The 12,731-nt window shown below is 34.4% G+C and overlaps 2 protein-coding genes across 2 annotated transcripts in view; one reads left to right on the forward strand and one right to left on the reverse strand.

Moving 5' to 3' along the window:
* LOC106884186 (ubiquitin-protein ligase E3A) overlaps positions 1-577 on the reverse strand; it is a 42,701-nt gene extending 42,124 nt beyond the window's left edge. The window contains exon 1 of the mRNA XM_014935422.2: positions 414-577. Coding sequence (XP_014790908.1) covers positions 414-463 — 50 coding nt within the window. The 5' untranslated portion in view covers positions 464-577. The remainder of the gene's footprint in view (positions 1-413) is intronic.
* Positions 578-723: 146 nt separating this feature from the next.
* The window catches only part of LOC106884187 (NF-X1-type zinc finger protein NFXL1), a 29,764-nt gene continuing 17,756 nt past the window's right edge, over positions 724-12,731 (forward strand). Inside the window, exons 1-6 of the mRNA XM_052972567.1 lie at positions 724-861; positions 7,129-7,236; positions 7,345-7,553; positions 8,628-8,816; positions 10,901-11,013; positions 12,300-12,427. Of these exons, the coding sequence (XP_052828527.1) occupies positions 7,355-7,553; positions 8,628-8,816; positions 10,901-11,013; positions 12,300-12,427 (629 nt within the window). The 5' untranslated portion in view covers positions 724-861; positions 7,129-7,236; positions 7,345-7,354. The remainder of the gene's footprint in view (positions 862-7,128; positions 7,237-7,344; positions 7,554-8,627; positions 8,817-10,900; positions 11,014-12,299; positions 12,428-12,731) is intronic.

A 12,731-nucleotide genomic window follows, 5' to 3' on the forward strand; every position in this document is an offset into this window, starting at 1 on the left:
TCGATGTATATATACATTTGTTTGTGTGTACAAACTATATAATGATATAGAATTTCCAAGGTACTTAGATTAGACATTATATATGTACACACATATATATATATTTATATATGCGTGTATATGTTTGTATGTTGTGTGTGTGCGCGCGTAATGTGTCTGAGTGTAAATGTGTCTGTCTGAGGGAAAAGAAAGATACGAATAGAGTAACGAGTGAGGGGGTGCATGTTAAATAGTGAAAAAGAGAAAGACAAAGCGATAACGGGAGTAACGTGGTGGCAGTAATATCGAATGAAAGAGGGATAGCGTGAGGAAGAGGAGGTAAAATTGTAACTTAACGTTAGTCTCTTAATAAGAGCAAATGTTTTTGTTTTTGAAAAAAAGAATACCTAGGTTTTTAGATGTTTTTAACTTACCTTGCGGCTTGGTCTCCGCCCGGATTTTTTTTAACCTTATGTGGATTCATAAGCAACACTTAGCAAGAAAAGTTATTTAAATTTCCTCTCAGTCATTTGAATAATCTAGAAATGATAACTTGGAAGACGCCAACCAGTTGCCTCGCCTACCCTCGTCGTCAAATCAACGTTCCCGTGACCTTTTACATTTTTTTGTCGCTTAAACAGTTAAAAGTTAAAAATGAAATACAATCGGCTTTTTAATTCAATTTTTCAAAGATTAATTCAGAATTTTAGTGTTCCAACAAATCATATTGATATTTTTAAAAACCCAGTGTTTCCTTCTAATACACAAGTAAAGAAACAAATAAAAATTAGCCCAGTTAAAACTCCCATCATGCAATGCTCCATACTATGGCTGCCGATAACTTGATCGTCTGCTTTGTTGCAATTTTTTTCACTGACGAATGTAAGTATATTTAAATATGAATGCAACAATGTTTCGTATTTTTTCATATATATTATAGCATATTATCCTACTTTCATAATTCCTCATTCAAATTTTGTTGTTAATATGTGAATAATCATTCCAGAATAAACGAATCTTGTCGCTACTTTTTCAAAGACATGTCTGTCTTATGGAACGTGATGTACTGCCCGATACATATACATGTTTATATATAGATAAAACATAAGAAATATTCGAGAGATGATGACGAAAACGATCTTGAGACTTTTAGTGTGGATGTTGAAGACTGCGAGCAGATGACGAAAAATCGATCGGTTTGGAAAGAAGTGATTGATCTACGGTGGTTGTGAAGTATTTGAGACACTGAGAATCGAACGCTCCATCTTACAACGAGCACTTTGTAAACAGGACTGGACTTCAATCCCAGACACCTTTCTGCCTGAAAATGTAATATCTGCAGTAAGGCGTGTTCGTCCAGGGCCAGACTTGCTAATCATATAAGATCCCATGACGGCATTTACTAATTGATAAGATGGCCTTTCTGTAAAGAAATGGCAATCACCATATCTATATATAATATATACATGTATATATATATATATATATATATAGCGACACGTCAGAAATTCGTTATCACCATACGTGTTTCCTTTTACTTTCTGTTTCCAGGAATTTTTTATTTATTTATGTTAATATATATTCTCTTGGGCAAATAAATACAAAAGTGTATGATGTATGTATTTTATTCTGATTAAAAGGAATCTACTGACCATTATGCAATACTCAAAGAATAACCGAACATATATATGTATGTGTGTGTAGGCACATGAATGTGATTATATCATAATTTTTAACAGGTTTACATCGAGATGTGATTTTATTTATTATTTTCTTCTCTTTTAAATAATAATAATAATAATACAGCAATATATATGTAAGTATATATGTTTATATTTATATAAGGGCATTACTACAGAATAATGCCACACACCAGACTTCCCATTATTCTGTAGTAATACCGTTATATAAATATAAACGAATAATTATATTCTTGGGAATAGAAATTTCCCTTGTGAATTTTTTTACACAATAGCTTCCTGATAAAATTCTTGTAAAAGATTTTTATCCTTTTTTGAATTTATTAATCAAATGTAAGTATATATGGTTAGAAACATGAATATTTAATCTAACGCCTCAAAGAAGATTTAAAACGTCCATATGGACCAACTTTATGGAATATTCCTTCCAAACGTTTAAATGAATTTATAAATCCAAATACGCTTCACTTTTTTAATTTGCAAAAATATTTTATCATTCTTCAGTGGGAACATAAAGGTACTGAATTTGACCAGATGGTATTATTTGAAAGGTCGTGTTCGTTCGGTTGACAGAACGGGCCGTCTTAACACCATTATGGGACCCCGGGGCAAATCATAGCACTGGACCCTGTAGAATTGATTTATTGACAGCAAGCCACGACATAAATCAGAATTGGGCTCGTAGACAAGTGATGGCTTCCAGTCAACTGACCATTGTCTCTACGCCTTAAGACGGCACTGGTCTTAGATATGCAACACACACACACACACACACAAAACTGGTTGGAAAGCGTCGATTAACTGAGATTATTCAAGGCAATAAGTTGAGAAATCTTTTGAACGTCTAAAACTCTAAGTAAAATAATAATGAACTATGTGCAATAATTACAGTAATATCAGCTTTAAAAAAAAAACAGAAAGGCAATGCAGATAGTGAAAGCAGTGGACATTTTGAATCCAGGTAAAAATGTCACAGGGAATTTGTCCGAGTGGGGTTTTACCTGGATCCCATAAATTGTGAATTTTTTTCCTAGCCAAAGTTGTGACTTTATTATCGGTCACCCATATTTCCTGTTATTTATTAGACCTTTTCCGCGAAATATCTTATACGCAGTTGGCAAGTCTTAGGTTAATTTCTAGGTCTTTATAAATTTATTTTCGTTAATCAAGTTGGAAAGCCGTGCCCATGGACCATCAAAGGACACCAAGAATAGGGCATAGAAAAGAGGGAAGTGACCTAACCCGAATACTTTTAAATAAGAGTGGTCCCCTGGGAAAGGTGGTGATATTAAACAGAATGATGGAAGCAATTAAATGGGTGTCTGATAATACCGAAACATGTTGGCTTTTACTAGTTCCTTTCACAGACAAGATCCACTTTTATTTGTGTTGTTTATTTCCTCAATATTTCGGTTAGCTGATATTATTGGAGTTACCTCCCATACTTGTTTGGGATAAATTTGAAACACCTCTAGAAGATGGATTTCTTAAAAAGTTTCAACGATTATTTATGTAGATAATTTCAGTTGATCAAAAGTTTTTAAAACCGCTATATAACGTATATTCGACCTTACTCTGTATATGCAGAATACTCGCTTTCCTTGGGTACTTTTCTGTCACCTCTTTTGTTAAGTTGGCATCGCCTGTCGGTTGACAACAACCCCCATGGATGTTATAAGACATGAAGAGAACCGCTTGAGCTACTTAAACTAACAACCAAATTTCCCTCGGATCGTACCCTAAAAAGGGGGAAAGGATTCCCTGGATAATGGATACTTCATACTCTTCTTCTCCAAAAGGCGGGATTGTCACGATTTGACTGTCTTTGATCATAAGCTTGCTCCATAAGGTTGAACTGGGGTTAAAACAACCGCAAGGACAATACGAGCCAAGGAAAACTCTAGAGATTCCAGATTTCTCTCAAACTACATCCTAATAGCTTAAAAAGTAAGAATACATTCAATAAAATCGTTCTGGATACATTACGACTCAATAAAAAAGACAGGGTGGGCACAGCTAGAACGTCAATGATCGTAATTCTGTTAGTTTAGGGCTGACCAAGAACTAAACACCACATGGTCGATATAAGCCAACGAAAGAGAGTCTCTACGTGTTTCTCGAACTGCTAGAAATAGCAACCTAATATCCCCCAAATTACAACCTCACATCCTACTGTCTTATGAAAACGCCCCTCGTCGTACACACAGCAGTGTTTATAACTGAAACAGTTAAAAATCATTACTCGATGAGGGCTTGCCTTGGGCTAAACTTTTACAACGTCAACCTTATCGACAATATGCTAAGATTTTGCTGAGCGTGTAATTCACACATGAAAGTGTGTGAATGAATATATTGATCTAAAAGTGTGTTTATTTTTATAAACTGAATCCTAAATTCTGATTTTCCTTCGACCCCACCCACTCTATCTCTCCCTAGCTCGATATTTCAGTAAACTTTTCGTTTCGATCTTTCTCTTTCGCGAAGGATTCTCCCGATACGTTGGACTTATTCACTTAACGGTAAAAATAATTTCTCCCACTCTGTGAACATCTTTTGCACTTTAGATTGTAATAGACGTTCTCTACCCAAACGGACATGGGCTGTTTGTATTTCTTTTAGTGTTATATATATATATATATATTTTAAGTTGTGATATTCATTTATAATCTAACTGTATGATATCTTGTTTATTTCAATATTGTCGATTACACTTTATCGTAATTTGGAAACACACACCCACCTGTTTATTAAACAATATGGTTAAATTCTAATCATGTTTTCAACGTTTTTCAGATGTTTTATTTAAATGCAAAATACTGGTATAGTTTCTTAAATTGTAAATAAAATTTCATTTCGTTTACACGTATTTAAAAAAAAAAGAAAATCTCTCATAAACACACGCGCGCACACATTTACTGGTCCACTCACTTTTAATCTGACGTTGAAACTAGAACATGTGACGTACTTTTAAGTCGTAGGAAATAAACTATAACCTATCGCCCGAACAAATAACAAGATGGCAGTGCTCCAGCATGACCGTAATCCCTGTGGTGTCAACGTAAGAATATTTGTTCAATTAGTTCAATTTTTTATACCCAGCTGTACAACATCCATCCTTTAGCCTCTTCGTTATTTATCCCCTGTCGTAGCAATATGGCTTTTTTTCATTTTCTCACACCTAAACATTTCTTTATTTTTTCAAAGTCTAGGGCCTGGTTAATTTTCTTTCTTTCTCCCCCCCCCCTTCGTCATAACCTCTTAACCCCCTTTCATTTGCCCTGTGGGCTTGAAACAGTATCCGCTGCTATGTGTCATGTAAACGGTTATTTCAAACAAATTTCTCAACGGTGGTGGTTGTTGTTATTTAGCCGCAAGTCAACTCTGATTGAGCAGACTTGTCATCAAAGAAATGTACTTTTCAGCCAAGAAAACCACGTTTGTATCCCATCCTTCAGTAAACATTGTTCACTCAGAATGACATTATGCGCTGTCTTTTTTTTTTTTTTATCTAAAATGATGTGGAGATTTGGCTGTAATTTTTGACAGATTGGGTGAATGTGTAGAGCAGTCACGGGCAGCCTGCTGTTCGCTGAACTTCCTGAATAGCACGACTAAAAATTACCTTGAATTTTTTTAGTGATGCGGTCCGGTCTCGTGACCCGCTTCACGGAAAAGTTTGCCCCATGTTTAGTGTAGAATCTCTCTAACTAGATTTGTCTATGGTCTTGTTATAGAGTGTCATTTTGCACTGTTTTATATACCAACTTGACAAGGGAAGCAACAAGGTCGTGAATACCTGACTGTTGCACGTTTTCATCGTGTTTCTTGACGAAGGACAAACAGTTTATTTCAGCCTAGATTTGTTGTTAGAAACAGGTGCCCACTTATATCTAAAATCTCTTCTCCCGTTGATGATTTATCTCATTGGCTTTAATATGTAAAGCTGGGGTTAAGTACCAGTGTTTAAAAGCTCTCCAGGCTAAGAGGAGAGAGACCTATTATTAAACACAGTATCTAAAGAAGACAAAATCGAAATGGCTTGTTTCAAATGACACAGATGAAAAAGATAACCCAAAGAACAAGGAAGATCATGAACTTACTTATCTCAAATTTAGGACTACTTTTGTTTGAAATAGTCCCTGAATTACAGAATAAAAAGATAACTGACAGAACATTTCTAAAAGACTTATAGGCTGTACATAACAGGTATACACTGTTTCTTTCAAGTCTGGGAGAATGCACAACCTATTCTGCAGAATTTGGCTGTGTGAAGTTCAATGTAGTTGTTCAGCAATAACTGTACTCTTTTTGTTATCCAGTGGCTTTGTTGGTAATTGCATTAGGGCTATACCAGGTAGATCTGATCAGTGTGGTAGCTTTGTTTTGTTGTGACATGTAGTGTAGTTCTACTGTCGGCTGGTGACCCTGACATTTAACAGATTTTGTTATTTCATATAGACTTTCACTGTGTTGGTCTTTTACAAATAGTAACAGCAATAATTACATACTGGGAGAGAAGGAAAAACTGTGCATTGATCAATGAAGTTACTTTGTGTGTGACATTGTGTGAATGTTTAGTTCAATCTGTCCAAGAACCTGGAGATGTCTGCACAAATATCTGAAACCAATTGATGTGGCAAAATGGAGGCATATTGCACAGCTGCCACAACATTCTGCCTTGCTAGAGATTGAGACTAGAAAGAGTCAGCCGGTTTCAACACTCTGCAAAGAATTTAGGCACCAAAAGCAGCTCATAGGGTACAAGCAGAAGATTCTGGATAATTGAATCCCATGATGGCTTCATGCAGATTAGTTGCTTAATAGATTGATCATATGATACTACTGTGGCTTGCTTGTGACATCTGACTGGTTACCTAGTGATTCAGTTTTGAATCACCGCGACAGTTTCTAACTTCAGTTTGTATTCAGAATCTGTATATTCGCTTGTTCTTTCTGTACAACTAATTCCTTAACAGTAATAATAATTTCGATAACCTGTTGTTATTTCTTAATTCTAGAAGGATGAAGTTATGTATGGAATTCGATCATCTTGCTGAAACCATTATACATGTGTGGAAGATAGGAGCTCTTTTACATTTATTAATCATTGAAAGATTAACATTTTAATCTAAGTTATAAAAGAATGCAAAGATAAATCTACATAGATATTTATCAATGAAACACCATGCTTCAAACCTTTTAATCTTTGAATTACAGTTTTTGTTTTTTAATTTATATTATTCTTTGAAAACATAGATAAAGTATTATCTTTAATAAGTACTGGGGTACTGAGATAACACATTTCAGTGAATCATATTTATTTTTTTCAATTTTGTATTTACCATATATCTTACTACAAATTTCATACTTAATGATTTAATTGGTGCTACATATAGCTATATTTCATATTTTCATGTTTATTTTTATTTATTTCTAATATTGTTTTTAGTATAATTTCTGAAGTACAAAAATACCCAAAGAGAATATAAAAGTGTATATGGAGAAAAGTAGGAAGTCACTTTCTTGCTAGAAATATTTTTGGATTACGTTAAATCAGGTAAGCTTTCTTTTAACTGATAATATTTCAACAAGTTCCTTTGATTATCGTGTTTAAAGAGTATAAATAATCTACAGTGAATTTAACGATCCTAATGTCTTTCTTCAGATAATCCATTATGGATAAAAAGCCAGCTTTCTTGAAAGGACATGGTCGAGGGAGAGGGCGAGCCTCAAGTAATCCACCTGCAAATATACAAGAAAATGGAGGGAACCGAGGCAAAAGATTTAACCAAATCAATGAATCTAGCAAACCTGAAGTAAATGCTGCCTGTTCACCTAACATTCCTCCTAATCCATGGCATAAAAAGCCTCCTGGTATGTAAAAAAATAATTAAAATTATTAAAAATAGAAATTAAATTCATAATTTATTGATTGTGTTTTTTTTCTGTTTTTTTACTGTTAAATCCTCATATACTGAGAAATAGATGTGACTGGACAAAACTGTTGTTCATTTGAACAGGTAAGGGTTAATAGTTGGTTGGAAATGTTGGCAAGAAAGGATACAGGTCTGTTAATAACATTTAGCTTAGGCTCTTTGGAGGTGAAGCACAGTCAGAGTGAATGTATTTTTCTGTTTTATATTATGAGGCGTGTACTCTTCTATGGACACATACATATTTACACATTTCTGTATGAAAAGTCAATTAGGCACAGGAGTGGCTGTGTGGTTAGGAAGCTCGCTTACCAACCACATGGTTCCAGGTTCAGTCCCACTGCGTGGCACCTTGGGCAAGTGTCTTCTACTATAGCCTCGGGCCAACCAAAGCCTTGTGAGTGGATTTGGTAGATGGAAACTGAAAGAAGCCCGTTGTATATATGTATATATATATGTATGTGTGTGTGTGTGTCTGTGTTTGTCCCCCCCCCACCATCGCTTGACAACCGATGGTGGTGTGTTTACATCCCCGTAACTTAGCGGTTTGGCAAAAGAGACCAATAGAATAAGTACTAGGCTTCCAAAGAATAAGTCCTGGGGTCCATTTGTTCGACTAAAGGCGTTGCTCCAGCATGGCCGCAGTCAAATGACTGAAACAAGTAAAAGAGTAAAAAGGGCTTGAGCTCTAATAATATTTTTCTATCTTACAAATATGGTTTATTTGTAATTGAAAGCATTGACCTCTGTAGGGAAAGAAACATGCTTACAGCATATGAAGCTAAAGATCTTTGTTATGTCACACTGATATATATTTCTTAGCTTGGCCATCTAGGACAAGTAGTATTGAGTGCTCTTTCCTTGAAATACAACATAAGATGATGTACAAGGCTAGATACTTTAGCTATGTTGTTTAGAATAGATGGCTATTTCTTTAAGTGATTTATTTTCTACCATCAATAAACATTAAATGGCTTCATTTATCAAATTTTGTTTTGTTTTTCTTTCTTTTTAGAAACTGAGAAAAATGGATTAGAAAACAGTGCTGAAGAACGCTTTCAAAAAGCTAGTTCACAGATGCAAGAATCAATTCAAAGACATTTACAGTCAGCCCCTGAGCATTTTGAGGAAAGTGATTCATCTGAAGATGATTTGGCTGATAATGTGTTAGACACTGTTTTTGAAGGATATTCTGGAACATATGGTAAAATAATCTTTTTAAATTGAAAATAGTCTCTTTCACAGTTTTATGAATTGTTTGTTATTTAATTACCAATATGAAGTAGTGATGGTGGTGGTAGTAGTAGTAATTTTTAACATTTTTTTACATAAAGATTGTGCTTTAGGATATATACAAAATGGAAAATAGAAAATTTTGATGTAAGGAGAAAAGAAAAAATTCCAAATGAGAATCAGACTGATAGTAGCAGTCATGATGTGTGTGTGTGTGTGTGTACATATATTCATATTGTCTAAAATAACAGTTAACTTTGAATAGCTGATTTTTTTTTTTTTTTTTTTTTTTTAGTAGTGGAGAGCAAGGTAGGGAACATGTATTAATCACTTCATTTGTATATTATTGTTGCTTATGAATAACAGTGAAACGCTGAACTAATTAATCTAATATGAAGCATCTCTAAGATAGCTGTCTATCATTTTCGCTATATTCCCACCAAATAATGGCGATGACCAAGAATTATAACGCTAGTACAATAGAGTGTATAAATTCTGTATAAATTTCAATTCTCATCTAGAAGAAACTAATTTCTTTATTTGCCATAGATCAATAAAATCTGCCATAACGATAAAACATGGAGAAAACACCTCATAGTATATCTAGCCTGAGATCAGGAGTGTTAGTTATCCAAGAATGGGTATTCATTGTCTTTAGAGTGAAACAAATAAAGAATTGATGAACAATTTCAAATCATTGTACCTTATATGCTCTCATTATAGATTGTTTTATCTGACCAATGTGCAAATATAGCCCAAATGTAGTCAACAAAGTACAAAAGTAGCAACTTACTCAGGCTATTAAGATTTAGATATTTTACATTGTATTTGTGTGTATTTATGTACATTACATTGTGTGTGTATGTGTATAAATATGTATGTATGAATCATCATCATCATCATCATCATCGTTTAATGTCCGCTTTCCATGCTGGTATAGGTTGGATGAAGGCAGGAACTGTTTTTCTAATAAAGGAACAAAAGCTCCCTCGTTGGAGTTTGGATAACAACAATGATAATTGTTCCATATTGAACTTTCAGAAAGTTTTGTATATTTATGTAGGTATATATATATATATATATATATATGAGTATATATACAAGGTGGTATCAAAAAGTTCCAGGTCTAGTTCTGCAGTACACCAACAGGTGGCAGCACATGGTTGCGTGTGCAGTGAGAGCTAGCAGTGACCTTTATCAGGCAGTATGCTGAGTGACATCACTGTGTTTACTTCGCAAGTTGTGAAATTTGTGTTTTTGTAAACACATGTATGCTGTAGTCTGTGATTTTGTCATGGACAGGAACAAAGAGCCAATGTGAAATTTTGCATTAAATTTGGGAAGTCTGCTTCAGAGACATTGAGCATGCTTTGGTAAGCTTACGGCGATAAAACAATGGGTTGTACGCAATGTTTCAAGTGGCATGAGCACTTCAAAAGTGGAAGAATATTCCTAGAAAATGATGAGTGATCTGGAAGATCCACCACATGCATCACTCCCAGAAATATGGTATTGTGCATCAAGAATTCATCTCGCAGGGTCAGACCAGCAATTGAGAGTTCCGCTATAACATTTTGAAGCATTTGAGGGAGGACATTTGGCAAAAGTGACCATATCTGTGGAGCACAAAGAATTGGATTCTTCATGGCAATGCACCCTCTCACCGAGCTCTCCTCGCTCGTGAGTTTCTTGCCAAAATCAACATGGTATCACTTCCGCATCTGCCCTATCCACAGGATTTATCCCCTGTGGACCTCCATCTCTTCCCCAAGATGAAAATGCAGCTCAAAGGTCACCTCTTAACACTGTTGTCAAGATCCAGACTTGCTTTTGGAAAAACCACTTCTAGGCTAGATTCCAAAAGTGACAGGAATGCTGGGACTGATGTATTGCCCTATGAGGTGACTTTTTCAAAAGAAATGATGTTAAAACTTTGATAAATAAGTTATTTTTTATTAAACATAAGCAGTCTTGGAACTTTATGATACCACCTTGTGTGTGTGTGTGTGTGTGTAGTCTCGAACAATTTCTGTGAGTTTGTTTTTGATATTGTAGGTTCTGGTGAAGTAAATAAAGTTACTAAAGCACAAGAAGATTTACTTCATTCATTTCGTTCCAACACCTCAGCATGTCTTGTTTGTATTGAATCTATTAAGAAGACAGATGCTGTAAGTTCTTTTTTTTTGTTGTTTATTGGTATTTTTTATTTGTTAATGATATCCACAAATTCTCTCACAATGAGTGTTGTTATAGTAGTAATATAGTCTCAGGCCAACACAGTTGAGCAAACTTAGGATCAAAGACATTCCATCCTAATGTGTCCTTTCCATATTTAAGAGGAAAAGAACTAATCAAAGATTTAGCTGTTATTTCTAGCAACTCATGTGACCACCTACAGGCTCCCTCATTTGCTCAGCAGTTCTCTTAGGCAAGGATCAGTTTCTCTGTTTTCTCCAAGTTGAAAATCAATGTTACTGACATTTCAGAGTCAATTTTACTAGTAAGAAAGGATAGGCGGCTTTAAAAGTACCTATTTCAATAAGTCATATGCAACTATATTAAATATCTAAAGGGAGTTGATTATAATTGTTTAAACTATTAATCTTTTATCTTTATAAATGAAGCCTTTTTAATATTGGTTTCAAATTTTGGCACATGGCCAGTAAGCTCAGGGGAGGGGATAAGTTGATTACATCAACCCCAGTGCTCGACTTATTTTATTGACCCCTAAAAGTTGAAAGGTAAAGTTAACCTCAGCAGAATGTGAAGACAGACGAAATGCAGCTAAGCATTTTTGCCTGGCTTGCTAATGATTCTGCTAGCTTGGCACCTTAAGCCTTTTCAATATTTATGTCTGTCAAAAGTGCTCCACACTGAAGAGCAATTTAATAGTCTGAAAAGAATAAAACAATTGTTATTAAAATCTATTCAAAATTAAATCATTCGTCTTTATAAACATTTTTTTATTACCACTTTTATTAATCATTTAAAATCAAATATCCCTGTTTGATGTTGCTTCAAATTAATAACAAGGAATCTTAATATATATCATTTGTCTATATTGTGTTAACTCAGATGTGAAAGGCAACTGTTTGTTTTGACTTATCATCTGTGGTAGCTTTTTTTTTTTTTTTTTTCCTTCCTTACATTAATCTGGATAAAGATGCATAGCATATTGTTTTGGAAGTTGAATTCACAATCATTAGGTTACAGGTTCAATTCTCAAGCTTTAAGCATAGTACTTCATTTCACAGTACCCTGCAACTGACTGCTATCCCATTTTGGAAGTAGTCCTGTATTCTCAACCAGAGAAAATATATAGTTGTCATTATTTCACTTCATCATTAAAATTATCAATCAATAATTTTGAAGTCGGATGTTTTCTTATTTTTCTGAAATCTCTTATATTCACAATGTTACATTGCACAATTGTTCTATTGTCTTTCCTTTATAGATTTGGTGTTGCCAAGGATGTTATTGCATATTTCACATTCAGTGTATCCAAAAGTGGGTACGCGAAGGTGTTCATCAACAAAACTTAAAACAAGAAAATGTTGAAGAAATGGATATTCCTTGGTATTGGTAGGTGTCCTAATCATAATTTTATTATTATTATTATTATTTTAAACAGCTTCAGTGCCTTGTAAATGGATATGAGTGGAAACTATGTAGAATCTGTGTGTGTGTGTGTGCATGTGCGTATGCAGGCATGGCTGTTTGGTTAAGAAGTTTGCTTCCCAGACACATGGTTCTGGATTTAGTCCTACTGCAGAACTAGTGTCTTCTACTACAGCCTTGGACCAACTAAACTTTATGGGTAAATTTGATGTAGGGAAATTAAAATAAGCCCTTTTTTATATATATATATATATATATATATATATAT

Source organism: Octopus bimaculoides, chromosome 13, assembly GCF_001194135.2.
Source record: "Octopus bimaculoides isolate UCB-OBI-ISO-001 chromosome 13, ASM119413v2, whole genome shotgun sequence".
Classification (NCBI taxonomy): Eukaryota; Metazoa; Mollusca; class Cephalopoda; order Octopoda; family Octopodidae; genus Octopus; species Octopus bimaculoides.